The sequence below is a fragment of the Buteo buteo genome, chromosome 7, assembly GCF_964188355.1.
Source record: "Buteo buteo chromosome 7, bButBut1.hap1.1, whole genome shotgun sequence".
Classification (NCBI taxonomy): domain Eukaryota; kingdom Metazoa; phylum Chordata; class Aves; order Accipitriformes; family Accipitridae; genus Buteo; species Buteo buteo.
Genome location: NC_134177.1, coordinates 39827223 through 39854126, shown reverse-complemented (window position 1 = coordinate 39854126; position 26904 = coordinate 39827223). Strand labels below are relative to the sequence as shown.

The following is a 26904-nucleotide window of genomic DNA, read 5'->3' as shown; positions in this document are numbered from 1 at the left end:
GCCATTTGCTTTGCCCAGAGTCACTACTGTGCCCCACAGACTCTGCAAGAGCTTTCTTGTCCTCACTTTTACGCAGCTCTGCACCAGGATTTTTATCTCCTTTCATTGATTTGATTTAAATGAGCCTGGCCAGTTCTTGGGCAAGTCATCTCTTCGTTTCTCTGAGCTGCTACAGAGGAAGGAAAGTCAACAGCAAAAGAAATGCACAGCAGGGGCTGCAGGGAAGGAGCGTCCTCCACCATCCTGAATGATGTGAATTGCTCTAAAGCTGCTCAGATCTGCTGTGCAGGTGGGAGCAGGTGAGCTGAGGCATTCTGCCAAGTACTGGGCAGGCATTGCTGCTGGTGTAACACACCCTCTCTGCTCGTTTCCCTCGCTGTCTTCACCACTTTGTCTGTGCATCTTTTTGGCATTGTTTTCTTCAGCCCATAGCCAGAGGAGACAAGAAGGTCACTTCAAAAAGAGCCACCTGGAAAACACAGTTCAGCTGGAGAAGGACTTGGTGGTCTGTCTGGCAGGCAGCATGGGATCCTCAGGAATGAGAACACGGTGGTGATTGTGATCGGGTACTCATGCTACCGTGGGTAGCAGCTAGCCCTGCTCACACGGTCGTCTCCAAAACCTGCAGAGCAGAAGAACCTGAAGCCTCTGTCTCCTGTGTGACCATGAAGGTCTCTTGCGGTTGCAAACCGGAGCTTGGTTCCAGCTGCCACGCGTGGAAAGTGCCACCCTGTGTTTGCCAGCCTGGGGTGGGGACATCACAGAACACTCAGCTGGGAGGGCTTCAGGCACCATAAAAGCTGAGCTCCAACAGTGAGCTGAGACAGTTCAGACTGATCGCATCCCCTCGTGACTCGTTCCTGGCTGGCAGCTCTTGGTCCGCTGTGTGCGAGCAAGGTCCCAGCAGAGAGGATTCCTGGACCCGTTTCTCTCCTTTGGAAAAGACAACACAAGGAGCTGCGTTCCCTGTGAGATCTGGTGATGAGGCCTTGAAGCAGCTCCTGGCACTGCTGAGCTCTTGGCCTGAGAGCTGGAAGGCTGAGGCTTGCCCAGGTTCCTGTTTGTCTCCTGCTCTTCTTGTGGCACTTCTTGGAAATGCTTTTCCAGGGGATTTTGACATGCCCCTGAAGTGGAAAACACCTGCTTCCGTGTTGCTTTTTGGCTTAATGCTTGTTTTATCCTGTTACCACCTTCCTGGCTGGGGGTCTCTAGAGAGTGATCCTCACAGCCCTGCTCTGCCTGAGAAGTCACGCATCTCTCCTTCTGCCCAGCACTGGCACATTGGAGGGAGCATCCCTTCACCTCCTGGGCTCCTTGTCTTGCTCTGTGTGCTCAGTCATCCCTTCCTCCTGCTACCGGTGCCAGAAATCATGTGTTTCAGAATGGCCAGGAATCCCCTTCTGAAAATAACTCATCTTAATGACTGTGTTTTCATTTACGAGAGTCCAACTCCCAGTTCATCAGTCTTCCTTAGCTAAATGATTTTTCCACCCACGTTAGTGTTCTGCCTCGCTCTCTTCTGTCGCCCCGAGCTAGCTTGTCTGCAGCGAAAAGGCATCTTCTCCCTGGTTGCATCTCACCCAGCTGTCTGTGCTGCAGGGTGACCAAGTGCTCTCTGTCAAGGTGCCCCCACAGCACTAGCCGCTTGCAGAGCTGGCGTTCAGGGGAATGAGGGGCTCCTATGTGATACAGGATCTGTGCCATCCAGGTCATTGCCTGTTTAATGACACCTGTGGCGTGTGAGTAGTCCTTCCCTTCTGCTTCACCATGTTTGCCTCTATCATGGAAAGTAGCTATCTAGAAAATAGCACCCACCCCTTCCTGCTGGTGACAGATTTTGCTTTTTTGGGGCGGCAAAACAGCTCGTTGCTGGCTCCAGTGTGGCTGTCTCTTGATGCCCAGCTTTTTCAACCACAGAGGCAATGCTTGTGAACCCTCCATCTTCCTTGAAAGCACTACAGCGAGGGGGAGAGGTGGAGAGAGAGCTGAAGGTGTGTGTCATGCAGGTACAGCTACAGCTCTGATGCCCAGCTGTTGCACGTGGTGATGCTCTGTATCCGCCTGGGAGCATGGAGTTTGGAGTAGCAGTACTCTCTGTGCTAAAGCACAGTCAACGTCCTACACTGGCTTAGAAACGAGCTTAAGAGCAAAGCTCTTTGGGGCAGTGAGGGAGTACAACTCCCTTGTGAGGCTCTGGGGTGTTGGGCACAGATGCTTGTGGCCTGTCTTGCTGCTGCTAGCATTTCCTTTGCTCCCCACTCTCCATCCTGGCCAGTCAGGGCTGGGATGGAGAATGGCAAAGGAAGAGCTACGCCTTTGCCAGCCCATTTGGCACAGCACTGCTTTCCCCTGATGTCCCCCAGAAGTAGACTGAGGAAGGAAGGGCAAGGTTTCCCCCAGGCCAAGTGACAGATCTCTGTATTGCCTCCTGCCGGGTGGAGTCATAAAGTCACTTGTGCAAATGTTTCCTTTCCTAGGCTGGTGGAAGAGCCTGGCAGCCTCCGTGACGGGCCTGATGACCGGTAAGGAGCATAACTCCTCTCACCCGGGGCTGGGCGCCGTGCGGAGGCGTGCGATGCTCACTGGCTTAAGCCAAGCCTTGCTGGGCAGCTCAAAAAGGATGGGCTGGGAGTTGAGGTGCCTGCCGATGCTCCCAGCGGTAACTGGCTCCAAGTTGTGTGATGTTTGTTGCTTAATCCCGTAACACCTCCCAGGGGACTGGTCTGCCGTTGCTGGTGGGCTGCTCGGGTGCCCGTGCCTAGGTGGATGGGGACCAGGGACTCTGTTTAGGAAAATGCGAAGATATCACTGCCATGTGCTGCAAACAGGGTACCTGTTAGAAAGCTGGTGTGTTTTATATACCCTGTAACTTGCACTGTGTCTTGCTGGATATGAGTATGTGGAAGCTCAAGAGAGAGGACACTGTTTTATGTTAAGGATGTGAGGCTCGTTCTGCCGTACTCGAAAGAGGGCCTGAAGCTTAGTGTATTGTTGGGTCTCCATGTCAGGTGCCAGCTGAGGCTATGTGGGAATGCCTTTTCTCCTTTGACAACACAATGATGTAATCATCTCTCCCACACAGACCATAGCGTCCTTGGGTTGAGTTTGATCTTAGCTGGCCTCTGGTATGCACAAAGAAAGTCCACCTGGGACCCGGCTGGTGTCATTTGGGGTACGTGGGGAGAACTGGAGCGCAGCAGCTGCAGGCAGACCCTAAGAGTATGGCACAGGGCACCAACATCTGGCAGTGGGTTCTCCCATCTGCAGCACTCACGGTCCAAGTGGTAGTCATTTCTGATAGCAAAGCCTTTGCAGGGTGTGTAGGGATCAGTTGGAACAGCCTCTTCTCCCCCTCTAACCCTAACCTTTCTCCTTGGCGTCCTGGCCAGTGACTTGCTTGTCTCCCTTCTCTCTAGCTCACCCTGCACGTGCCCATCATATCTCATGTCGTGTCTGATTTCTTCTCTTTTTCTCATCTCTCTCCTTGTGCAGCAACACCAACCGAGCCAGAAGCAGTGGTGAAGAAGTACCTGGAAGAGCTGAAGGGCACTCCTGCTGACGAGGTGAGAGGACAGTGAAGCAACCCTGGCTTGCCCAGTGGCCTGTTCACTGGGGTGCTGTGAAAATCATGGCAATGCCTGACGACCATCCTTCCTTGGGCATCCTATGTGGTAGATACTGCTGCTTGCAGTGGCACTGTTGACGCTAGATGGAGAGGCTTCAGCACTGCTTGAAGCCCACATGTGATAACTGGTGACTTGTCCTCATCAGAGGACTGTGACAGAGAAAGGACAGTGTGGGTTGAATAGCTAAGCCTGGCAATGCGTCCCCATTTCCCTTGGAGCTGGCTGCAGGGCCTGGGGTGGAGGGGAGGGACTTTGGCTTTGGTCTCCTCTCAATGCTCATAGAGGTCAAAACTACAGAGATCAAAACCCTGCACTGGAGCTGCTCTGTAGAGGAGCAGGACATAACCATACTCAGTTCTCACTCATCCCCTCTGACTGATGGCAGCTCTCTTCCTGTGCTGTCCAGGAGGTGGTGGAGTGGGGCAATACCAGCCAGATAAGGAAACCTGTCTCTGTGCCCTTAAACCTCGATGGAAGGGATTAAAGTTGAAGGCAAACCTTCCTGAAGCATCTTGATCGCTTCCTTGGTGGGTCAGTCATTACGATCAGCCTATGCTCGCACTACACGGTGGTTTTCTCCTTTCTGTCTTGGACTCTAGGACTGTATCATCTGCATGGAGAAGCTGTCCTCCCCCTCAGGTTACAGCGATGCATGCGAGTGCAGCACAATCAAGCCAGAGACAGTTGGTCGTCTGACAAACTGCCAGCACTCCTTCCACATGCTCTGCATGCTGGCCATGTACTCCAACGGGAACAAGGTACCAAGCTGGCCCATCCCCACCAGGTCCCTTGTGCCCGGGTGACTCAGCTGTGGAGCTCTGATGCCTGCTTCTCTCTCCTTGCAGGATGGGAGTTTGCAGTGCCCCTCTTGTAAAACCATCTACGGAGAGAAAACTGGTACTCAGCCCAAAGGGAAGATGGAGGTCTCCACTTTCCCCCAGTCCCTCCCTGGCCACAAGGACTGTGGGACAATCCAGATTGTGTATCACATCAGCAGAGGCATTCAGGTGAGTGCACAGCATGCTCGCAGGTACGGCTGCTGCCAAGATAGCACAAACTGTGAGACCCTCCCAGAAGGTACTGGGATCCAGTACAGTATCTGCTGGCAGCCCGTCACTGAGCAGCCTAAGGTGCCTCAAGCCAGCAGCTGCACTGGCTGTTCTTCAATGTATGAGTGACTTGGGTCTCCTCCATGAAAGATCTTTTCCCACTTTGAGAGTGGGCCCAGGGTCTACAACAGCCTTTCACCTGCAGTAAAGACTAATGTCTGCATGAAGCAGGGAGGAGACTTGGCCCATGCTCACGAGGTGGGGAGATCCCAGCGTCTAGTTTCACAGCCCACATCTGAGGTTTCAGTGGTTGCAGTGAGCTTGCAAAGGTTTGAGCTGGGTGGTCTTTTTAGGGTGGCATCAGACCGTGTGGAAAAAGCTCTGGTTTGGGGCTGTCTCCCACCAAGATTTAAGTAATCTGAAGAGCTGCCTTTGTATCCCAGCACGAGCCCGCTCTTGGAGGACCCATAATACTCGTATGTCCCATAAGAACAAGTCAGATACCTCATGCTCATCATCAGCAATACCTTGCTCCTTTTACGTGGAAGAGCTGGTTTGAGATGGGCCCATGTCAAATCCTGCTGCTGATCCTAAATCCTGCTGCTGAGGGATTGTCCAACTCATATGAAGATAGGCGTGTCCATGCCAAATATGTCTTTTGCAGGGCCCTGAGCACCCCAACCCTGGGATGCCATACACAGCAAGAGGCTTTCCTCGCTATTGTTATCTACCAGACAACGAGAAGGGCAGAAAGGTAAGGTACCACACCTTGATAACACGACCCTTCTCAGGTTGTCCCTTGGCCCTGTGGTGGTGGATCAGCCCAAGAGGGTCGCTTTTGGGAGCTGTCCCCATGATGCTAACCAGCTATTCATGGTAGTTGTCCATGTTGTTTGTTCCTTACGTGTATTTGTAATCCCTCTGCCCATGAAGATCTTTGGTGCTTCTTCACAGCTTTTACTGTGAAGACTTGTTCTCCTTCATCCTTTTATTAAACAAAAGCCCATCTGATCTTTTGGGAAGACACTCCTGGCCTGTCTTGGGTTATGCAGTTACAACGGTTTGCACTGAGAACTGCTGAGCTTGGAAAGTCCAGCTGCTGGCTCTTCCAATCCCTGTTTCCTCTGGTTGGGTGTGTTTGCCTCAACTCGTGCTGGTATTTTTCAAGTCTGGAAGACCAGCATGTGTAGGGAATGGTCCTTCCCATCAGGGGAATCACATGGGTAACTAGGAGGTGAGGAAGATCCCTTCTGATGCTGGGATCTTTGGTTTCCTCCTGCTACAGCAGGGATTTAGGTTGTCAAGCTTCTGGCAAGCTGCTTTCATGGCTCAAGTCTCCTAGCTGCTGAAGGCCAGCTTTGTTTTTTCTCTTTCCATCTCCAGGTCCTGGAGCTCCTGAGGGTGGCCTGGAAGAGACGTCTGATTTTCACAGTGGGCACCTCCAGCACAACCGGTGAGAGCAACACGGTGGTGTGGAATGAGATCCACCACAAGACCGAGATGGACACAAACCTGAGTGGCCATGGCTATCCTGACCCCAACTACCTGGACAATGTGCTGGCGGAGCTGGCCGCGCAGGGTGTCACCGAGGACTGCCTGAGACAATGAGCTGGGATGGGGTCCCGGCTGTGCCGTGCACGCGTCGGGGAGCCCACCTATGCACTTATTCCTGTTGCCTTAAGTTCCTGTGTCTGACCGCCTGTCACACTGAGCAATAACACTGTACCGCGGAAGCCCTGCCTGCTCTTCACAGTGTCTTTTTTGGGAGGAAAGGATATTTTTGTAGAAATGGTGCTTGCATCTCTGGGTGGGGTTGATGGCTGCAGCCAGGACCAGCTGGGGCAGTGGTCCTGAGGTGACAGATCCCCTTGTGAAGGGAGGACCTTGTCCTAGTAACGCTTGGGGACAGGATGGGGAGAGGAGAGTATCTCGTTCCTACTAGACCATGTAGAAAGCAAGCAAAGGCCTCCCTCTGGCACACGGCAGCTCCCCGTCTCTGAGGCACCTCTTAGAGCGAAGCCTCCTCCCTCCTGCCCCTGTATCTCTGCTTGGTTGTAATAAACACTTCATTTCCACAGCGAGTGGCTGCTTTGCCTTCAAGCTGCCTGATGGCTTGGGGTGCCTCCCCTCTCGGTGGCCCTCTCTGGGGGACCAGCCTGTTCCACGGAGCTGGGGACACTCGATCCAGCCAGGAGAAAGGAGGAAAAGCTCAGCTCTGCTGGAGGGACACAAATCTTTGCAGGGGCAGGACACGGGGTGCTGATCCCAGGGGTCAGGGATTGCAGCCTGCCAGCGCTTCGCCCACGGGAGCCTGGTGGTCCGTGGGCATGGTGCCGGCAGAGGTGACCGGGCAGTGTCCGTCCTGGGGGAAGTCACAACCCCCTGCTCTTGCTGTGAGCTGCCATCCTCCCTGAAGCCCTTTGGGCAGGACCTGCCCCTCTTTTCCCCTTCTCTCAGGTGAAATGGCAGCAGTTTGGGGCTGTTGGTGCCCGGTGAAGGCTCTGTAGGGAGGAGGCAGTTGTGCTTTGTGCTGCTGCTGCTGCAGGGAGTGCTGGTGCCACCAGGCGGTGACGGGCCACCTTCCTCCCCGGCTCTGCTGCCAGCTGGGCGGTGGTGGCAGTGATGCAAGGATGCTCGCAGGGATGCTCTCCGGGTGGGAGCACAGTCCCCGCACCATGAACTCTGCCTGTTACAAGTGCCAGCGCCTTGCCGAGGGGATATTGCCTCAATCCTGGTGGCCTTGCTGTACGTTGTCCCCAGGCTTCTTGTCACCTGGTAGCTGAAGCTCTTTCTAAGAGCTGTTTCTCGCTGTTCCCCTCCCTGCGGCCACCAGCTGCAAGTCCCTGGAGCTCTGCCCACATTAAATCCCTTTGGCACACCCGAGGCCCTGGTGCCATCTGCCATTTTACCTCCTTCCTGGGAGATCTGGGATGTGGCCGTGCTCCGTGGTAGCTCTGTCTTGGCATCCTCCTGGGACCAACGTGTCCTAGACCAGCAGAGGGGCAGTTTTGTCATGCCGATATACAAACAAAAGGATTTTCAGAGCTGTCAAGGGCTGGAGCTTTCCCCGGCGTCTATCTTGTGCTTGCAGCCTCCTGGTTACTTTCTTGCTGCAGGCTCTAGGGAGAAGACCCTCAAACATCCAGGGAAGTTTGGGGATGCTGCAAGAATGGAAGCTGCTAGGGTGGAGCAGGTATGTGTCTGTGTGTTGCTGAGCTCTACAAAAATGGGCTGTGTCTGCTCCTCTCCCGCCCTGGTTGCGAAAGGAAGGTTTTGAGTTTAAACCTCAGCTTTGTATCCCCAGATCATGTTCTTCCAGCAATCAAAACAATTGAAGCAAAAATTGAGCAGGGTTCACCCAGCCCTGTACAAAGCAAGAATTTCCTGCTGAGCGTTGCCCAAGGCATCTTTGGCAGATGCTCATGTGCGTGAATCAGCTCGAGCCGCCCCGTGTCTGGGCTGGTCCAGGGCTGGGGCACCGCGGCGTGAGCTGGCCAGGCTCAGCGGCTCATCCCTGCCTGTCACGTCCTCTGCCATGAGGACATGAGACATCTCCTAAAATCCTGGCAGTGTCCGTGCTGAGCTTGAGACGGCTTAGCCCCTGCGGCAGGGGGATGCAGGCGGCAAAGGGGTGGAAAGCAGCAGGGCCCGGTGCTCGGGCACTGCTGCACAGGGGGATGCTTTGAAGTCGGTTCCCTCTCTGCCCTGGGGCAGCGGTAGCAGCGTGGGGCAAAAGCATGACTGCGATGCCGTGGTGCCGGTTGGAGCCGGGAGGGGACAGGGCCTAAAATAAGTGCTTAATAATGCTACTGGACGGGTCTGACCAAAAGATTTGGGTTGCCCTGGCTGGAGACCCAGGGTGGGGGTTTCTCCCTTCGCCCTGCAGCGCAAGCCTGTTTGCAGCGGGATGGTTATTATTAGCCGAGCCTTGACCCCGCAGGTATGCTGGCCCCGTAGCGGGTACCGGCAGCTGAAACTGTGACTCACTGTCCCCCTGTGTCATCCTGCCTCCCTCACCCGGCCGCTGGCATCCCGCCGGGCAGCGGGAAGGAGGGCTCTGGGGTGGCAGATGGGGGGCTGGCGTGTCCCTGTGGGCATCTGTGGACCCCGGGGCAGGTATTGCTGGGTGGGAAGAGGGGAATAAGGCAGGGAGGGGAGGAGGGATGGAGGCTGCAGCTGCGCCTGATTTTCCCCTCTGCAGCTGGACTGTGTAATCTTTGAATGCCCCATTTCCACTTAATCTGAAGTTGCCAGTCCCGGCCTCTTCGGGAAGGGGGGGGAAGTCCCCTCCCACGCAGGAATAGGCAGCCGCTGCCCTTGGCAAACACCGGAGAAGGAGCACTCAAATCCTTCTGCGTGGAGAGCAGCTGGCGGGGGGGGGTGCAGCAGTGGGGGGCTCCCAAGCTGTGGGGCAGCTCCCATTCTAGGGTCACTGAGCCTGGCCCCCTCCCGAGGGCTTGGGGACCCTTTCCCCAGGGAGGGGGACCATGGCTGCCAGCGAGGGGGAAGGATGGATGGGGAAATGTCAGCATTGGGTGGCCCTGGAGTTTGGGTACCTCCGTGCCCCTGGTGCTGGGTGGGACCGTTTGCCTTAAACACTTGAGGATTTGGGCGAGTTCAGGGTGTGATGGCTCTGGAGCGCTTCCCTGCCCTTGGGGCAAGGCTGGCTGCATCCAAAACCAGCCGGGCATGGGCTCACCCCTCGCACTGGCTCTGGGGGCCGGGTGGGCGCGAGGCACCCGCAGGGAATCAAGTCTTGGTGGGGTGAATGGGGGTGCGGGACAACTTGCCCAGCTGCCCCCATATCCCCGACAAAGACTTTGGCTCTTGCCAACCCATCCTTGACGCGGCTCCAGTCTCCTCTGTGCCTCAGTTTACCCTTTCACATCGCAGGCTTGTGCCCTGCATCCTTCCAGCCCGCTCCGGTGCCTCAGCTCTGGGCTCCAGTGGGGCGGCTCACCGGGGGGGTTTGGGACCAGCTGGTGAGCCGAGACGTGCAGCCAGCCCCCTTTGCCCGTGGGGTCTTGCCGGGCCGGCAGAGCCGGTGCAGGAATGCAGGGCTGGGAGGGTCTGGCACCTCGGAACAGGCGGTCCCTGCGGTGGGGGCTCACGGGGCGGTTCGTCCCCTCGGCAGTGGGACGGGGTGAGCGGAGCGGGGCAGCGCATCCAGCCCCACCGGGACGACACCATGGAGCTGCCACGGGTGCTGCTGGCGCTGGCTGGGACGGGAGCAGCCGCGGGCCTGGGTGACTCCCCTGGGGGGACGGGGGGCTCGGTAGGGCTGCGAGGTGTTTTCCCCATGGGTCTTTCAAAGGTGTTCGTGCCAGGGAGGGGGTTATGAGGCTGGGTATGGCTGGGGGGTCCCCACACCAGTGCTGTCCCCCTGGTGCTGGCACCGCCGGCACCCCGTGAGCCCCCGCCGTGCCGGCACCGGCGTTCGTGGAGCTCAGCGTGGATGCGAGCTGGGGTCAGGCTCTTACTGAGCGGTGCGGAGCGCGGGGTCCCCCCCGCTCACCCACCGCCGGCTCCCCCAGCCCTGCTGCCCTACGTGCCCCGCGTGCCCCCCGCGGCGCTGCCGGGGAAGCTCACCGCAACCACCTTCGCGCTGGAAAGGCCCTGCTGCGTCTTCGACCGGCACGCCGACGCCTCCGACGCCGTCTGGCTGGTGGTGGCTTTCGCCAACGGTGAGCGCCTCCTGCTCCGGCACGTGCTCCCTGCCTTGGCGGGGGGACGTGGGGGACCCTCGCCGCAGCGGCTCACCCCCCCCCCCCCGTCTGTGCCGCACAGCCTCGGACACCTTCAGAAACCCTCCATCCCGGGACGACGTGCCCCTGTACGAGCGGCTGCCCGCCGCCCGCTCCTATATGACGCTGGAGACGCCAGCGGCCGCGTACGCCTGCTCGGCACCGAGCCCGGCCGTCCTCAGGGTTGGGGACGACACGGCATGTGGGGACCAGGGTGGCCGGGACCCCTGCAACGGGCCCCTGCCCTCCCCGGGGCCCTACAGGTAAGGCCAGAGGGACGGATCCCCCCAGGTCCCGGCTGGGGTAATTCCCCACCCAGGGTGTGCTCGTCCCCGCCGGTGTCACCGCCGTACCCGTCCCGCAGGGTGAAGTTCCTGGTGATGGGCTGCCAGGGCCCCAAAGCAGAGACGAGGTGGTCCGACCCCATCCTCCTGCGGAGAGGTACCGGCGGCACTGCCGTCCCCCCGCGAGTCCCCTGCACCCACCCGGCTGGGGTGCCGGCACGTGGCACGGTATCGGCCCTATGCCGTCACCCCAAAACCCCGAGGGGAGAAGCGGTCCTCGATCTCCCCCGGCCGCCCTACCCCTCCCCTTTCCATCGCACCATCCCCGAGCCCCCCCGTGTCCCCCCCATATCCCTCATCCCGCCTCCTTCCAGCCGGCAGCCCCAGCACCATCGACCCCGCGCCCGCGCGCCGCGGCAGCGACGCCGTCGTCGTCGCCTCCATCCTGGCCAGCCTGGGCACCGTGCTGGCCGCGGCAGCGCTCGGCGCCGTGGGGTACGGGGGCTGCGCGGGGAACGCGCTCGGGGTGGGGGGACGCGTCCACGGGGCGCCCTGGGAGAACACCCCCTCCTCGGCCCCATCAGCAAAGAGATGGAGCTACGGAGATGTTTTGAAGATTTGAAAAGCCTTTTTTTTTTGCTTAAATCAGGGGTTTGTCACAGTTTGGCGAGGAGAAAGGGCCCCTCGGCGGTGGTGGGTGCGGGGGGGCCGGCAGAGCCCCGCGGACCCCGCCTGACGCCTCTGCTTGTCTCTCCCTGCAGCACCGAGGCGTGGAGGTCCCTGTGCCGCCGGGATTCGGGAACCGGCACCTTCTCCCACAGGTCCTACAGGACTCACCACATCCCCCCGGCCCTGCCCCAGCCTCTGCCCCCCGGCTGCAGGTGCAGCCCCCCGGGGCTGGGCTGCTTTGCCCCCCGGCCTCCCGGTCCCTGTCCTGCCGAGTAAACTCTCACTTTACGTCTCCAACTGCCTCCTCCTTGCCCGGCTGTGGGACGACGCACCCCCTCCTCTGCCCGCTACCCCGCTCACGCACCAGCTTGGTGCCGTGTTTACCAGGCCCCCCGATATCGGCCACGAAGCGCCGGACCTGTGGCGGATAGGGGCACCGGGTCTCGCCCAAAACCACCCAGGACCTCGGCTTGGCGGGATTTGGTAACAGGGGGGCCACACGCTGGCACCGGTGGGGTCTGCGGGGACCCCCGGGGTGGGCATCACCCTGGGGTGGCACTCTCCGCCCCATTGCCTGGGTGAGGATTGTTGCCCGCCAGTGTCACGAGCGTGGCAGTTCTCAGCACGCCTCCCGGGCAGGCAGTCAGGCGTAGGAAATGCTCCCTGGGGAAACAAGCCCAACCTGTTTGCCACGGGGCTGGCGCAGGAATGTGGGCGGTTGGCGGCCACAGGTAGGTTCCCCGCAAGGACGCAGAACCCGGCCACCCGCGCTCCCACCCTTGGCATCCAGGCGCCCGCACCATGTTCCTGCTGCTTCTCCCGCTCCTAGCGATGGCCCACGGCCTGGGTGAGTCCGCCAACAACGTCCGGCTGGACTGGGGGTCCCCGCTGTCCCCTGTTTGCGGGGGTTGTCCCCGGAGCCTGGAGGTGCAGGGCAGCTGATGCCCCCCCGCTATTCTGGGTGTCACCCCTAGCTAGCATCCCTGGTGTCACCTCCCTGGGGCTGCTGGTACAGCGTGGGGTCCTCTGGGGGGGTCTCGCAGGGGTGTCCCTCCCCGGGCGGTGGCACGGGGGCGTCTTCGCTTCCTCTTCTCACGAAACACGGTGTGTCTGAGCCCAAAATGCGGGGGCAGGAGGGGAGCGGGGGCCCCACAGCCAGGATGGTGGGGGTCAGCCCCCTCCTGTCCCCGGTACTGCTGCAGCCGGACGGAGCCACGGGTCCGGGGGCTGCAGCGGGGGTCTCGCACCCCTCCACTGCACATCTCCCCCCTCTTGGCATCTCACCGCAGACGAGCGCCCGTACAAACCCAAACTGAGCACGGCCAGCCTGGGGGGCCTGACCACCAGTTCCACCTTCACACTGGAGCAGCCCCGCTGCGTCTTCACCAACCTGCGAGATGACGTCGTCGTCTGGCTGGTGGTGGCCGTCCCCGAGGGTAGGTGGGATGCGGCGAGGCCCCGGGGGAAGCAGCCCCGCGTAGGGGTGTGCTCAGGGCTCCCCGTGCCCCCCCAACCCACCCCGGGGTCCCTCCTCATCCCTGTCCTTGTCCCTGCAGCCGTCTCCAACTTCAACAACAGCGTGATGCCGGGGGCCCCCGAGAGAGCGTTCCAGAAGTTCCCCGCCAGCGCCTCCGCCTACATGACCCTCAACACCACCCTCCTCAACTACCCCTGCCACAAACCCCCCAGGGAGATCACGGTGCTGCGCGTCGGCAGCGAGACCAGCTGCGCCACGGATAACACGAGACCCACCTGCAACGGCCCCCTGCCCGCTCCTGGGCCCTACCAGTGAGCCCGCCTATGGGGACATGCCCCCCACCCCTGCCGGCAGCCCCCCCCCGGCTCGCGGGACCGTGGCCAACCTCCCTTCCCACCCCAGGGTGAAGTTCCTCGCCTTGAATGATTCCAACCCCGTGGCCGAGACAGCCTGGTCGGAGCCCATCACCCTGAAGACAGGTACCGCTGCCGGGGGGCTCGTCCTGCCCGTCGCATCGCCCCGCAGCCGTCGGGCGTTGGGGGGGGTGCGGGGTGGTCCTGGGGGGCTCGGGGGCGCGGCGCTGCTGCGAGCAGCCGGGGAAACTGAGGCAGGGTGCTGCTGCAGGTCCCGCCGGGGTACGATGGCACCGTGCGATGGCACGCTGTGCTTGCACGCCGCAGTTGCACGTTGCATTTGCACACCGGCGTCGCGTGTGGTGTTCGCACGCTGCAATTGCACGCTGCGATCGCCCACGAACGCACCGTGCCCCCTGCGCTGCCTCGGGGTGCACGTGCCCCTCTCTCCCCTCCCGCTCTCTCCCCAGCCCGGCAGCCCAGCAGCATCCCCAGCACGGGCAGCGGGCGCAGCGCCGGCATGATCGCCCTCACCTCCATCCTCTCCATCCTCTTCGCCATCCTGCTGGCCACCCTGCTGGCCATGCTGGTCTTCTGCGGGTGAGTGCCACCCGGGAGCCGCGATGGGTGCTAGGGACGTGGGACCTGTGTCAGAGGGTGACACTGCCACCCCGCAGCCCCCACCCTCGTCCCTTACCCCCCCCTTTCCCTCCCCAGCTCGAACGCTTACGGCGGCAGCAGCAGCTTCAGCAAACCGGAGGCGGTGACGGTGCAGCGGTACAACACCCACCACGTCTACGACCAGCCAGCCGCCCGGCTCTGAGCCCCCATCGCAGCCACACGCGGCCTCCCCCCCCGCTCCCGCCGGCCCGCGCACCCTCGGGTGCCCTCGCGATTGCGCCACCGGTGTCGGTGGCACGACGCCTGCCCCCACGGCGCGTGGCCAGAGCCGCCCTGTGGACCGGGGTGCCGGGAAGCCACGATGGAGCGGGAGATTAAAGGCCTTTCCGCATGCTTTGCGCCCGGCCTCTGCCTCCTGTTTGTGCCCCCCCACCCGGGAAAGGTACCCACCGAAACCTCGCCGCCTCCCGCAGCCCCCGGAAAAAGCCCCGTGACCCCGTCCCCGTGCCCCCACGCAGGGCTCGGAGCCCCATCCCTGCGTGGGGGATGGCTGCCACCCAGGGCAGGATGCGGCCAGGGATGCTGTGGAGTGGGAGAAGCATTTCCATTCCCACCCTGGGGCACCTGCGCCCACTTTGAACGGGGAAAAGTCCCCCGGAGCGCGAGGCAGCGAGGGGAGCCTGACCCCCCCTCCACAGCCCCGATGCTGGGGTGAGGGACACAGAAATGTCCCCAGGAGTGGGTGACGGGGTATAGGGGGGGTGTTTTTCCCTGTTCCCATCCACCCCACAGCGATTTCTCCCTGCCCCGAACCTGGAGGAGGGTTTCCCCCAGGCAGAGCTGGCCCAATCCTGCCCGGGTGCTGCTGATGTTCCCTCGCCAGCCACGAGATGGCAAGAGGGAACCGGCAGCCCGGGGCCTGATCCTGCACCGGGGTGTGGGTCCCTGATCCCACACTGGGAGGGGGGGAGTGGGCTATGGCGGGCCTGATCCTGCACCAGGGGCTGGGGGGGGGCCTGATCCAGCATTCTTGATCCTGTACCAGGGTGTGGGTCCCTGGGGGATGTGGGGCCTGATCCTGCCTGGGGGTCGTTGGTGCCCTGATCCTGCAGCCTGGGCAGGATGAGACCCCACTGGTGCCGAGGACAAGCAGGCCAGAGAGCACTGCAGGGTGGCCGTGCCCCCCTTTGAGCGGGCTCAGGGTGGGTATGCGTATATATATGTCATATACATATATTAAAAAAAAACCAACTATTTTTTCCATAGGTGCCGTGCAAAGGGCAGCATCACATTTATACCTGATCCATGGTCACAGCACCCTTACCGGGGGGTCCTTACGCTGCCCGGGGCGGGTGTTAGCAACTTGTCCTGCCCCCCCCTCCGGCACGCTGCCGCTGCCAGGAGCTGGCCTCCATGGAGCCCAGCCAAGGAAAATCAAACAAATCCGGCGATTAACCCCTGCGGAGATCAGCCCGGCCGCAGCGAAGGGACGGTTTCATCCGGCAAACGCGGGTCCCCTCCGTCCTACCCCCCGTCCCTGGACACGAAACACCCGTTTCGCCCGCAAAGCGGCTTCGAGCGGCTGGGGGGGGGGGGTGTCCCTTGTCACGCCGGCGTTGCCGGAGGTGGGACATGCGGCCCCGGCCGTGTGCGGGGCCGGAGCCGGCACATGGGGAGATGCGAGCGACGGTGACGGGCGACTGCGCCTCGTCCCCCTGTCCCCCAGTGCGGGGGAGGCAGAGGGGCAGCCTGTCCCCGTAGTGTCCCCGTAGTGTCCCCGCGGTGTCCCCGCGGTGTCCCCGCGGCGGCTGGGCGCAAATGCCAAGGTCCGGCGGCGTCTGCCGGCCCTGAGCCCCGGCTTTGGGTGCTGGGCGAGTCCTCCAGCCGAGGCAGGTCCCCATGGGGGGGTCCCCTGTCCCCCCTCCTGTATTTATGGCACCAAGCCCCCCCCCCCCAAAAGCCGGGGGGGTTTCAAATACTCCTCAAATACCCCCCCCCCCTTTCAAATACCGGTCCCTCTGGGGGTGCTGCAGCTGTGGGGGGGGGTGCAGTGCTTAAAAAAAAAAAAGAAAAAAAAGGTAAAAAAGCAAGTCAAAGAGGGGGTTTGGGGTGCGGGGCAGCGGGGAGTGGCGGGTGCTGGGCTGGGGGCTGCAGCCCCCAGGCTCGTGGGGGGAGCGGGGGGCAGCAGGGACCCAATGTGGGGCCGGGTCTTAATTGCCAACGCAGGGGAGGTGCTGGGCTGAGCACCCCCGGCACCCCCGGCAGCGCGGGGTGTCCCCGTCCCCCCCAGGGTGTCCCCGTCCCCCCCCGGGACCCCGCCCCGCTCCGGAGCGCCACCGCATCTGCCCCGCCCACGCCCGCCTGAGCCCCGCCCACGCCCGCTTGAGCCCCGCCCACGCCCTTCCCAGGCTCCACCCCCTGGGCTCACGGCAAGCTACAATCACCCAATCGCCGCCAGGGAAAGGCTTCCGGTCCCGCCCTTCGTCCCGCCCCGCGCGCTGATTGGCGGCTGGCGGCGCCGGCCCGCACATGGGCGCGGGGCTGGGTGCCGCGGGTTCGAGGCTCCGCTCCGCTCCTTCGGCTCCGCTCCGCTGCCCGCCCGCCATGGCCCGGCGGAGCGCGCTCTCCATCCGCATCGTGGAGGGCAGGAACCTGCCCGCCAAGGACATGTGAGTCCCCCCGGGGGGGCCGGGAGGGGTTTGGGGGGGACAGCCCGGGAGGGAGCCCCCCCTGCCCCAGGAGTGCTGTGGGGTGTCCCTCCAACAGGTCCCTGTGCTTTGGGGACACCCCTCCCAGGGTGGCTTTGGGGTGCCCCCCCCTTGCTTCGGGGGCTCGCCCAGAATGGCTTGGGGTCCCCCTCAGCAGTGCCTGTGCTTTGGGGGTTCCCTCCAGGATGGCCGTGGGGTCCTCTTGCATTGGGGGGTCCCCCCCCAGGGTGACTTTGGGGGGTCCCCCCAGCAGTGCCTGTGCTTTGGGGGTTGTCCCCAGGGTGGCTTTGGAATCCCCCTTGCTTCGAGGTTCCCCACCAGGATGGGTTTTTGGGTGCCCGCAGCAGTTCTCGGTGCTCTGGGGACTCCCTCAGGAGCACTTTGGTGTCCCCCTGCTTGGGGACACCCCCAGGGATGGCTTTAAGGTTGCCTCCCAGGAGCACCCAGTACCGTGGGGTGCCCCCAGCAATGCCCCCAGTTTGTGGGGCTCCCCCTGTGCTGCCATGGGGCAGGGCTACCCCCACCATGCACCCCCCTCATCTGGCCCTAGAACTAGGTCCTTTGGGGGGACCCCTGGACAAGCAGCAGGACCCCTGGTACGGCCGTCCCCCAAAAAGAGCAGGGAGGAGCCCGGGTGCTCGGGCCCCCGTCACCGCTCCGTTCCCGGCCCTGGCTCAAGCCCACCTGGCTGTGGGCCAGGGGGCTCCGCTGGCAGCCCCTTGGGTCGAGTTTTCACTCCTTGGCAGCCCCCCAAGGGCTGCCCACGTGTCGTGGCGTTAATCTCCTCGCTCTGATCCTTATGGGGTGGGATGTGGGGACAACATTGGGGTGGCATGGGGGGACGACATCAGGGTGGCCCCCAGCTGCCAAGGCAGTGGGAGGCTGTTGGGGAGTGCTTGGCAGCCGGGCAGGGTCGGGGCTGCTGGAAAACCGGCAAAAATCCCTGCAGCCGTCATGGAAAAAGAGGATAAACAAGGAAAGAAACATGACTTTTTTTTTTTTTTTTTCTTTTTTTAAATCCCATGTGTCGGGGCCTGATTTTTAAATCCCTTGGCATAACTCCCTGCCGGCAGCTTGAACCAGCGTGGGCAGGCTCTGGTTTTTAGGAGGCTTTGCTTTTTAGGAGAGTGTGTTGCAGAAAGCCGCTGTGCGATAACTCCTCGAGCGGAGCTTTCCAGACCAGAGGCTTTGGGACGCGGCTTTGGGCAGGGAGAGCTGCCACCCCGGCAAGGAGGGAAACCCGAGCGCCGGATCCGGCACGCTCACCCGCTGCCCCTGACCTTGGTGGCCGCTGGCCGCCGGCCCCCTCCCCTGGGGACGGGGGCTTATGAGATCCGGTTCCTCCGCTCTGCCCTGGCGCAGCCTTTGGGATGGCTGCCCGTTTCCCAAGGGGAAAATCCATCTGCAGGGCATCAACGGCAGCCCTGGGCTTATTCGCAGGTCAGACTTTGCTTGCAAGCACCCACGGGTGACGGGGCACCCCCAAACCCCTGTGGGCCCCCCGCCCCAGCTCCTGCCGGATTCAGCAAAGGCAGTCGCAGGAGCAGGATTTGGCCGATGTTGCTGCGGTTTGTAAGTCCCCTGGTGCCACCCTGCTCCAAGGAGCCGTGCCACCGGCAGCCCCCTCGTCCCCCGGCGGCAGCAGGGTGATTTCAGTGGGGTTTAACCTCGGTGCCAGGCTGTGGGACTGTGCCCACAGGTCTCCCACCTCTTCCTGGTGCAGAAGAGCCACCGTTTGGTTTTGTCTTCCAAGCCAGCGCCCGCCCAGCGCGGGGCTTGGCACCGTACGGCCACGAAACCATGAAACTGCCCATAAAGAGGCAGGAAACCCACTCCTGCTTTCGCCCTCCGGCACGTCACTGCCTAACGCCAGCTCCAAAACCCGGGCAGGCGGGAACGGCCGCAGCAGCTCTGGCTCAGCCCTGGGTGGGCTCTGTCCCAGCCCTGGGTGGGCTCTGTCCCTGTGTCCCCCCCCCCAGGACGCAGTGGGAGCACGAGCCCCCTCCCAGCTGAGCGCTGCAAAATCCTCCCCTGCATTTTCACTGCAGGAAAGCAAGGACATTTTGTATTTTGTTTTGGATTGTTTTATTTTATTTTATTCTATTTTATTGCCCCCCCCCCCCAGGGGCTGGGCAAAGCGGCACTGCTGTCTACACCACAGAATTTTTAATTGCAAAACTCGATGCCTCAGCACCCAGCGCTGCCTGCTGGGATGGATGGCTCCGGGAAGCGTGCATGTTTATTTCCTCCTACCCTCACCCCCCCCAATTTATGCTGTGCTATCCATCTTTAACGCTTCAGTCTTCATTTCCTCTTTTTAAAGCCCAGCCTTCCCCTTTCCTAGCTCCTTCCCCTGTACCAGCCCCCCAGTCTCGCTGCCCGTGCCGGCGTGGGGGGGCCGGGGGTGGTGGCCGAAGCGAGCCGTGCCCTGCGCAAGCACCAGCAGGATGCCCAGCGCCCGCTGAGCGCCTGCAAACCTTATAAATCTCTTCCCTTGACATCTCCGGGGCGCTGGTTAGCATCCAGGGATGGCGATGCTGCGCGGACGATGTCACCCGGCGCGGTGCCGGGTTTCCCACCCGCCTTCGGAGCGGGGATTTATCCCTCGCTGATGCGGATCACAGCCCACGGGAGGACGGATTTTGGCCGCCCTGCTTTTTAATCCCCGGAGCGCACGATGCCCGAGTGCTGCAAGGGTGGCTCCGTGGCACCTTGCGTCCCAGGGGACGTGGAGGGCCCCGCGTGCTCAAAACGTCCCCGTGTTGGGGACGAGGTTTTCCCACCGCCGGTGTCGAGGCAGGTCCCATCCGAAGCCTGCCCTGCGTTGCTGGGCACGGCTCAGGTGGGCAGATGTTCCCTTTCTGCCTGCGTGCTCCCTGCCCGCCGGATGGTTTGCATAAGGCAGGAAATGTCAGCAAGAGGCTCTGGTTAATGGTGCTTCATCCACCGCTCTCGTTAAAACCCCCTCGAGTGGAGGGCTGGAGATGGGAGCGGGCAGGCAGAAAGCTGTTCTTAGCAACCTGCCTGCGCTGCCAGCACCACGCGTGGCCCGAAATGCTTGGGGTGCCTGGTGATGGGGATGCCAGCGTGGTACCCGCGATGCATGACCCAGAGAAAAGACACCCCCCGCAGCCGTGTTTTGCAGGGCAGGGAGCACCTCAAACCCTTTGAATCCCCCAAACCCTTTTAACCCCCCCCAGCAGCTGGCTTTCAACCTCCCTGGTTTTGGGATGGAGAAATCGCTCCGTGCTTGGGGTCCCCACCCGTGCGGTCCCCCCGGCTTCTCCGGGACACTCGTGGCTGGCTGACAAAGGTTACGAGGACCGGCGTTAATGAGTAACCGTGCTCGGAGCAGGCTGCTCTGTGCCGGCTGCCTGCGGGACGGGAGCCACAACCTTTCCACCCTCTTGGCCAGCACCCAGGTCCCGCCGGCTCCTCTGCCTCCGGCCGGAGCCCCCACCCCTGCCTGCAACTGAGTCACCTCGTTTCTGAATAACTGGGGCAATAAGCTGTCAAATGATGATTTTTTTTTTGGCAGCGGCGCACAGGAGCGATGACTCGGGTCATCCCCGGGGAGGAAGCGGGGTCAGAGCATCACGGCGGCTGCCAACAGCCCGTGGCTACCGTGGCACACGCTGCCTGCCCTTCACACCCTCTGCATCACTGGAGGTGTCCCCAGGGATGTCCCCATCCCTACGGAGGTGTCGGGCTCTGGGTGCACCCCGGAGCTGGAGGAGGCTGCTGTGGCCTCGCTTCCAGTGTGTGCAACGGGGTGCCTGAAGCCGTTTCGGGGAAAGGGTGGGTTTTGTTTGTTCTTTGCCTTCCTATTTGGAAGAGGAAAGCCACTTTCAGCTGCCAGCGGGATGTGGTGGCCGGACACGGTCAGGGTTGTGTTTCCCTGGGCTGGGAGTGAAGCCGGGGTCACCATGTGCCTGCAGCCATGGTCAAATCCACCCGCCGAATTCTTTGGCTTCTGGGGCTGCCTCTGTACCCCAGCACCCCATAGCCCCGGGGTGTCCCTACAAGGGGCACCTGCGAGGTGGGTTTGCCAGGGCTGAAGGTTTTGGTCACCCATGACCACGAGAGCCCCATGGGGTTGGGGTGGGGGGCCAGGGCCGTGGCTGGCGGCACTGACAGAGCCGTGCCGTGTCCTTCTAGCACGGGGAGCAGCGACCCGTACTGCATCGTGAAGATCGACAATGAAGCCATCATCAGGTGAGTGGCTTCATGTCCCTGGCTGGTCCTCAAACCTGCTGGCACAACTGGCTCCTGGCGGGTTCCTCCATCCACCCTGCTGCAGGAACAATGTTGTTGTAGTTGTTATTATTATTATTCCCTGCTTTGGGCTGAGCTGCTCCTGCAGACGCAGGCTGCGATGTCTAACAGCTCATGGCCACCCCCCACCCTGTAACTGACCCCCCCCCCATGTCTTGCCAGCCCAGAACCCCAAGACAGGACGGGGACAGGGACCCATTCCCTGCCCCAGCTGAGAGTTCAAAACGGTGGGTGCTGCCCCCCGCCATGTGTCACAGAAAGCCGGGGAGCTCACAGGGCTGGGGAGGTGGGGAGCGCCGTGTCCCCCCCCCGTCACCAGTCCCGTCTGCCCCGCAGGACTGCCACGGTGTGGAAGACGCTGTCCCCGTTCTGGGGGGAGGAATACGAGGTGCAGCTCCAGCCCAACTTTCACAGCATCTCCATCTACATCATGGATGAGGATGCGCTCAGGTATCGGGCAGGTCGGCTGCGGGGCGGTGGGGGCTCGGCATGGGGACTCGGAGGTCGGTGGATTTGCCTGCCTGCGTGCTCAACCCCATTGTAGACACCAGAGAATCCACACCTGGCCATGCTGGCTCGGGCTTTGGGACACAAACGGGTGAAGATATTTCCTGAGGTTGTTTTCCAGCTGGCAGCAAAGGGTGGCTGACACACTCCACGGGGACAGACACGCCGCGGTGGCCCCAGCCCAGGATACCCGGGCACCATTTTTCCCCGCCGAAATGCACTGCAGGGGCTGTGCCGCCTGGGGCCCGGCGGAGCGGGCGGGCTCCGATCCCACGCCGTGTCCTGCTCTCGGCTTCTGTTTTCCAGCCGCGATGATGTTATCGGGAAGGTCTGCATCACCCGGGACATGCTGGCGGAGCACCCCAAGGGTAAGGGGACGGGTGGCCGGCAGGGTCCCAGCAGGGACCCGTCTCCCACCCCTGCGACGAGCCCATCCCAAAGGTCCCCCCAGTGACCCCCCCCCCATGAGGGTGCCATCTTTTCCCGCAGGCTACAGCGGCTGGATGAGCCTCAGCGAGGTGGACCCTGACGAGGAGGTGCAGGGGGAGATCCACCTGCGGGTGGAGGTCCTGGGGAGCCCGGGCAGCCGGCGGCTGCTGCGCTGCACCGTGCTGGAAGCCAGGTGAGGAGGGGGACACGGGGGTGGCAGGGGGCTGCGTGTGCAGCTGGGATGCGTACGGTGAGTCCTGGCTGCTCCGTGACTCGGTTTCCCCACTGTCTCAGGGTCTTCTCGGTTATCCTGCCTTGGGTGCAGAGCAGCCTCCCCATCGCCCAGCAGCTGACGGGGGTCCTGGGGCAGGGTCCACCTCGTCTGCTGGTCTTCAGGGTGTGCATCTCGAGATGCTGGGGAACCGAGGAGGGGAGTGAGTGCCGCGGGTGCCCTTATTTTGGGAGGATACTGGGAAATTCCCCCTCTCCTCGGCAGGGATTTGGCCAGGAAGGACCGGAACGGCGCCTCCGACCCCTTTGTCCGCCTGCGCTACAACGGGAAGGTGCAGGAGAGCACCGTGAGTTCGACTTCAGTTTATCGTGATCCCCCAACCCGCTGGTGGTGCGGGTGAAATTATCCCACTGGGAAGCCCGGACCTCAGCCAGGAGCCATCCCTGTCCTCCGGCATCCCCATCTTGGCATCCCCAGGGGGGTGTTGGATCCAACTTAGCCAGAAGGGATGAAGCCGTTGCTTTTGCAGGTGGTCAAGAAATCCTGCTACCCCCGCTGGAACGAGACCTTCGAGTTCGAGCTGGCTGAGCCCGCCGGGGAGAAGCTGTGCGTGGAGGTGTGGGACTGGGACCTCGTCGGCAGGAACGACTTCCTGGGCAAGGTGAGCCCCCAAACCTCGTCACCGCTGCCGGGGGGGGGGGGGTCTGCCCGGCTGCCTGCCCGACCCCCTCCTGCCATCCCCTCCCAGGTGGTGTTCAGCATCCAGGGGCTGGAGGCGGCCGGGCAGGAGGAGGGCTGGTTCGGGCTGCGGCCGGACAAGTCCAAGCCGAGGGAGGACGAGTGAGTCTCAGCATGGGGTTGTTGGGGGGGGTGCCAGGGGTGGTCCCAGTGCCCACAGTGGCGCTGGGGAGGGGGTTATTCCTGGGAAGCATCATCCCTTTTGGAGGGGCAGCTCCTGGAAATGCCCTTGTCTGGGTAAGTGCAGGGCAGCCCCCCCTGCCTGGCCAGGCTTTCCCGGGCTGTCGGGTCGCCTCCTGCTTGGTGAAGTGTTTCTCCATCCCCGTATCCATCCCTCCATCCACCCACCCACCCTGTGCTCCTGCAGGCACCGAGGCAGCCTGGGCTCGCTGCAGCTGCAGGTGAGGCTGCGGGACGAGACGGTGCTGCCCTCCCACTGCTACCAGCCCCTGGTCCAGCTCCTGTGCCAGGAGGTGAAGTCGGGGCGCCAGGTGAGGGGTCCGTGCGGAGCCCTGCCGGGGCACCCACCTTCCTCCGGCTCTCTGCCAGGGCGTTCGTCTCCCTCGGCCCATCACGTCGTGGTGCCTCTCCCCACCAGGACGGCCAAGTGCACCTGGTCACCCTCCTGGATGAAACTACCACGGCCGAGTGCCGGCAGGAGGTCGCCGTCAACTTGGTCAAACTCTTCCTGGGCCAAGGGCTGGTCAAGGAGTTCCTGGACCTGCTCTTCGAGCTGGAGCTGGCCAAGCCCTGTAAGGCTGGAGCGGGGAGCGGAGCCAAAGGCTTCCAACCATCTCCTGGGGCTGCAAAACCTCTGGGACCTTGCGCGGTGACTTTTCTGGGGTGATGGTTGAGGTTCAGCCATCACGCTGTGCTCCGGGTGGGAACCTGTTGGGTTCATCCCAAGCAACTCATGGGCCGAGGTTGGCTGAGGTTGGTGGAGGAGCAGGTGGCTTGAGGTTAGGAAATCCCCGTAAATCCTGTGGAAATGGCCGGGGGTGGAAGGCGCAGCCCCTGTAAATGCCCCCCATGATTGCAGCTGCCCGGTGGGTGACCTGCGGCCGTTCCCCAGGCCACAGACCCTCTCCTGTTTTGCAGGCGAGCCCAACACTTTGTTCCGGAGCAACTCCCTGGCCTCGAAGTCGATGGAGTCCTTCCTCAAGGTGCCACACCACCCGAAACCTGCTCTTCCCAGGTCACCCTGGCTCTGGGCTGTCCCCACTGGGGCCAGATCCTGGGGGGAGTACTGGGAGGTCTGGTGGGGCTGTGTCTTCCCTTGGGACTGGGAGGTTGGAGAAGGTCCCCTGGGTCACCCTTATCGGGGAGTCTGGGGGTGTCGGGTGCCACACCTGTGGCCGTGCCCCCCCCCACCGTCCCCTGCGCGGTCCCTCGGCAGGTGACAGGGATGCCGTACCTGCACGCCGTCCTGGCACCCACCATCACCCGCGTGTTCGAGGAGAAGAAGTACGTGGAGCTGGACCCCGGCAAGGTGGAGATCAAAGACGTCGGGTAAGGGGTGCACGGGGCGGGGGGGCGGGGGGGTCCTGGCCGTGGGGTTGACGGTGCCGGTGCCCGCAGGTGCTCGGGGCTGCACCGGGTGCAGACGGAGGGCGAGGTGATCGAGCAGGGCCGCCAGCACCTCCAGTCCTACCTGGGCGAGCTGCTGGACGCCATCATCAAGTCGGCCCCCGCGTGTCCCCCCGTCATCCGTGCCGCTTTCCGGCAGCTCTTCCGGCGCGTCGGGGAGCGATTCCCCCAGCACCAGGTTGGGCTGCGGCGGGGGATGGACCGGGGGTCAAACAGGGACGTCCCCAGGGGACAGGGTACACCGGGTGCAGACCCCAGCTTTGGTCAACGGGGTCCCCTCTTGGGTGGGGGGCAGCCCCCGGGGACGGGGGGCTGTGTTGCACCCAAACAACAACCCAGTTTGATGTTGAAGCCAGCCCCCCTGTGCCTGGCGCTTCGATGTATGCGGTACCCGGGGCTGTCCCGCGTTGGGGTGGTACCCGGGGCTGTCCCGCGTTGGGGCAGACCCCTCACCCCTCTCCCCCCGCCTCGGTCGGCTGCAGCACGTCAAGTTCGTGGCTGTCACCAGCTTCCTCTGCCTCCGCTTCTTCTCGCCGGCCATCATGACCCCCAAGCTCTTTCACCTGCGGGAGACGCACGCCGACGCGCGCACCAGCCGCACGCTGCTGCTCCTGGCCAAGGTGGGACGAGGGGGGGACGCCGGGGGGGGGGGGTGGGGGTGTCACCCAGGTGGGGTTTTTGGGGTGCCTGGCTGCTTCCCATTGGGGAGGGCTGGTGACACTGCTGTCCCCGGGGGTCTCCAGGCTGTCCAGATGGTGGGCAACATGGAGCCGGCAGCCGGGCGGGCCAAGGAGACCTGGCTGGCACCGCTGCTGCCCGCCCTGCAGCAGGGCATCGCCCAGATGAAGGACTTCATCTCCCGGCTGGTGGGGACGGAGGAAGAGGAGGAGGAAGGTGAGGGGGGACCGCTGGGCGCCCCCGCCGTGGTGGTGAAGGAGGGGCCGCTCTTCGTCCACAAGACGCGGGGCAAGGGGCCGCTGCTGGCCGCCGCCAAGAAGCTCCACTTCTGCCTCACCGGGGAGGCCCTCAGCTTCGGCAAGAGCCCCGGCGCGGAGGTAGGGGGGGGTGCCGGGGGGTGGCGGCAGGGTCCGTGGCACTGCCCCCCCTGCTTCACATCCCTTGTGCCCCCCCATCAGCGTAGCGGCGCCATCGCCCTGGCCGACATCCTGGCTGCCGAGAAGGTGGAGGAGAAGAGCTTCGGGAGCTCCCGCGTCATGCAGGTGGTCTACGTGGGCGCGGGTGGGCAGCAGGAGACGGCCTACCTCCAGTGCAAGGTGGGACGGGGACGACACGCACGTACCCCCCCTCCCCCCCCCCCGGAGGGGCGTCACAGCCCCCTGACCGTCGTCCCCCCGCAGTGCGTCAACGAGCTGAACCAGTGGCTGTCGGCCCTGCGCAAGGTCTGCGTCAACAACCCCCGCGTGCTCCGCGCCTACCACCCCGGCGTCTTCCGCGGGGACAAGTGGAGCTGCTGTCACCAAAAGGAGAGGACAGGTACTGGGGAGGGCACCCGGGACCCCCTCGGGGGTGCTCGGAGGGGGGGTGTCGTCGTCGTCGTCGTCGTCCCCCCGCCGCCGTCGTGAGCCCGCTGTCCCGCAGGGCTGGGGTGCGACCGGACCCGGCACGGCGTCACCCTGCAGGACTGGAGCGACCCCCTGGACCCCGCGGCGGAGGCGCAGCGCCTCTTCCACCACCTCCAGGGGCTCCGAGGGACCCTCCGGTGAGCCCCCGCCCTGGGGGGACCCCCCTGCACCCCCCTCCCCTCCTCCTGCCAACAGCCCGTCCCTCTCCTCCTCCTTTCCCTAGGGAAAAGTACTGGGAGCTGCTGGAGCCAGAGGGTGCCCCAAATGGCGCCCAGGATGAAGGTAGGTTTGGGGGGGGGGTTGGGATTTTGGGGACCCCGTTGGGGATGCTCTGGTTGGGACGTGTCCCCAGTGGTTGGGGGGGGAGCTGTGGTGGTTGCGGGGTGCCCCCCTTGGGGGTGCGGGGGTCTCACTGCTGCTCCCCCCCCGCTCCCTGCAGGCACCCCCCTGCCCGAGGGGCTGAGCCAGCTCTTCGGGGTGCTGGGGGACCTGGAGGGCTGCCACCGCCTGGCGCAGCCCCCGGCCCCCCCCACCCCCGCCCTGTTGCAGCTGCAGACGTGAGGGGCCCGGTGCAGACCCTCCCCCCTACCCCGGCGGGGTGGGGGTCCCCATGAGTTGGGGACCGCGGCGGTGGCAATAAAGGCACTTTGTACCCTGCGGCCCTGTCCTGTCCGTGGAGACGCTGCTGGCCAGGGGGCTGGGCACCGGCGGCTCGGGGTGGGGGGGACGGGACAGCGCTGGGCTGGGGAGGGGTTAAAGCTCTGCTGGTGGCACTGGTGGTTCTGCTGGTGGCAGCGCTGGTGGCCCTGCTCGTGGTGGCCCTGGTGACATCGCCGGTGGCACTGCTGGTGACGCCATTTCTGGTGGTGGTGGTGTCACCGGTGGCCCTGCTCGTGGTGGCCCTGGTGACATCGCCGGTGGCACTGCTGGTGACGCCATTTCTGGTGGTCTGGCTGGTGGTGGTGTCACCGGTGGCCCTGCTCGTGGTGGCTCTGGTGACATCGCCGGTGGCACTGCTGGTG

The 26904-nt window shown here is 63.1% G+C and overlaps 4 protein-coding genes across 9 annotated transcripts in view; all 4 read left to right on the top strand.

Annotated features, from left to right (window-relative positions):
* The window catches only part of DTX2 (deltex E3 ubiquitin ligase 2), a 41709-nt gene extending 34964 nt beyond the window's left edge, over nt 1-6745 (top strand). For 3 of the 5 annotated variants that reach the window (XM_075032536.1, XM_075032532.1, XM_075032534.1), the window contains 6 exons: nt 2478-2522; nt 3493-3563; nt 4226-4384; nt 4472-4633; nt 5340-5429; nt 6059-6745. In XM_075032536.1, the coding sequence (XP_074888637.1) occupies nt 2478-2522; nt 3493-3563; nt 4226-4384; nt 4472-4633; nt 5340-5429; nt 6059-6283 (752 nt within the window). In that variant the 3' untranslated portion in view covers nt 6284-6745. The remainder of the gene's footprint in view (nt 1-2477; nt 2523-3492; nt 3564-4225; nt 4385-4471; nt 4634-5339; nt 5430-6058) is intronic. The other 2 variants (XM_075032533.1, XM_075032535.1) reach the window with 1 other exon arrangement.
* Nucleotides 6746-7799: 1054 nt separating this feature from the next.
* Nucleotides 7800-11656, top strand: LOC142033409 (uroplakin-3b-like). The gene is made up of 6 exons (XM_075033344.1): nt 7800-7868; nt 10210-10359; nt 10463-10682; nt 10784-10860; nt 11078-11198; nt 11465-11656. Exons 3-6 carry the CDS (start codon nt 10540-10542, stop codon nt 11646-11648), a joined length of 525 nt encoding a protein of 174 aa, XP_074889445.1. The 5' UTR covers nt 7800-7868; nt 10210-10359; nt 10463-10539; the 3' UTR covers nt 11649-11656.
* Nucleotides 11657-12099: 443 nt separating this feature from the next.
* Nucleotides 12100-14204, top strand: LOC142033408 (uroplakin-3b-like protein 1). The gene is made up of 6 exons (XM_075033343.1): nt 12100-12219; nt 12662-12808; nt 12929-13160; nt 13252-13328; nt 13673-13802; nt 13920-14204. The coding sequence occupies exons 1-6, from the start codon at nt 12174-12176 to the stop codon at nt 14023-14025; spliced, it is 738 nt and encodes a 245-aa protein (XP_074889444.1). The 5' UTR covers nt 12100-12173; the 3' UTR covers nt 14026-14204.
* Nucleotides 14205-16347: 2143 nt separating this feature from the next.
* Nucleotides 16348-26560, top strand: LOC142033407 (ras GTPase-activating protein 4-like). Of its 2 annotated transcripts, XM_075033340.1 has the most exons (20): nt 16348-16492; nt 20690-20746; nt 21143-21256; nt 21620-21681; nt 21803-21935; nt 22239-22320; nt 22504-22635; nt 22723-22814; nt 23080-23203; nt 23311-23464; nt 23811-23875; nt 24109-24221; nt 24291-24477; nt 24782-24919; nt 25043-25354; nt 25436-25573; nt 25658-25793; nt 25899-26019; nt 26106-26164; nt 26322-26560. In XM_075033340.1, the coding sequence occupies exons 1-20, from the start codon at nt 16353-16355 to the stop codon at nt 26441-26443; spliced, it is 2481 nt and encodes an 826-aa protein (XP_074889441.1). In that variant the 5' UTR covers nt 16348-16352; the 3' UTR covers nt 26444-26560. The 2 variants fall into 2 exon arrangements, with proteins under 2 accessions (XP_074889441.1, XP_074889442.1); XM_075033341.1 differs by lacking the exon at nt 26106-26164.
* The last annotated feature ends 344 nt before the right edge of the window (nt 26561-26904 follow it).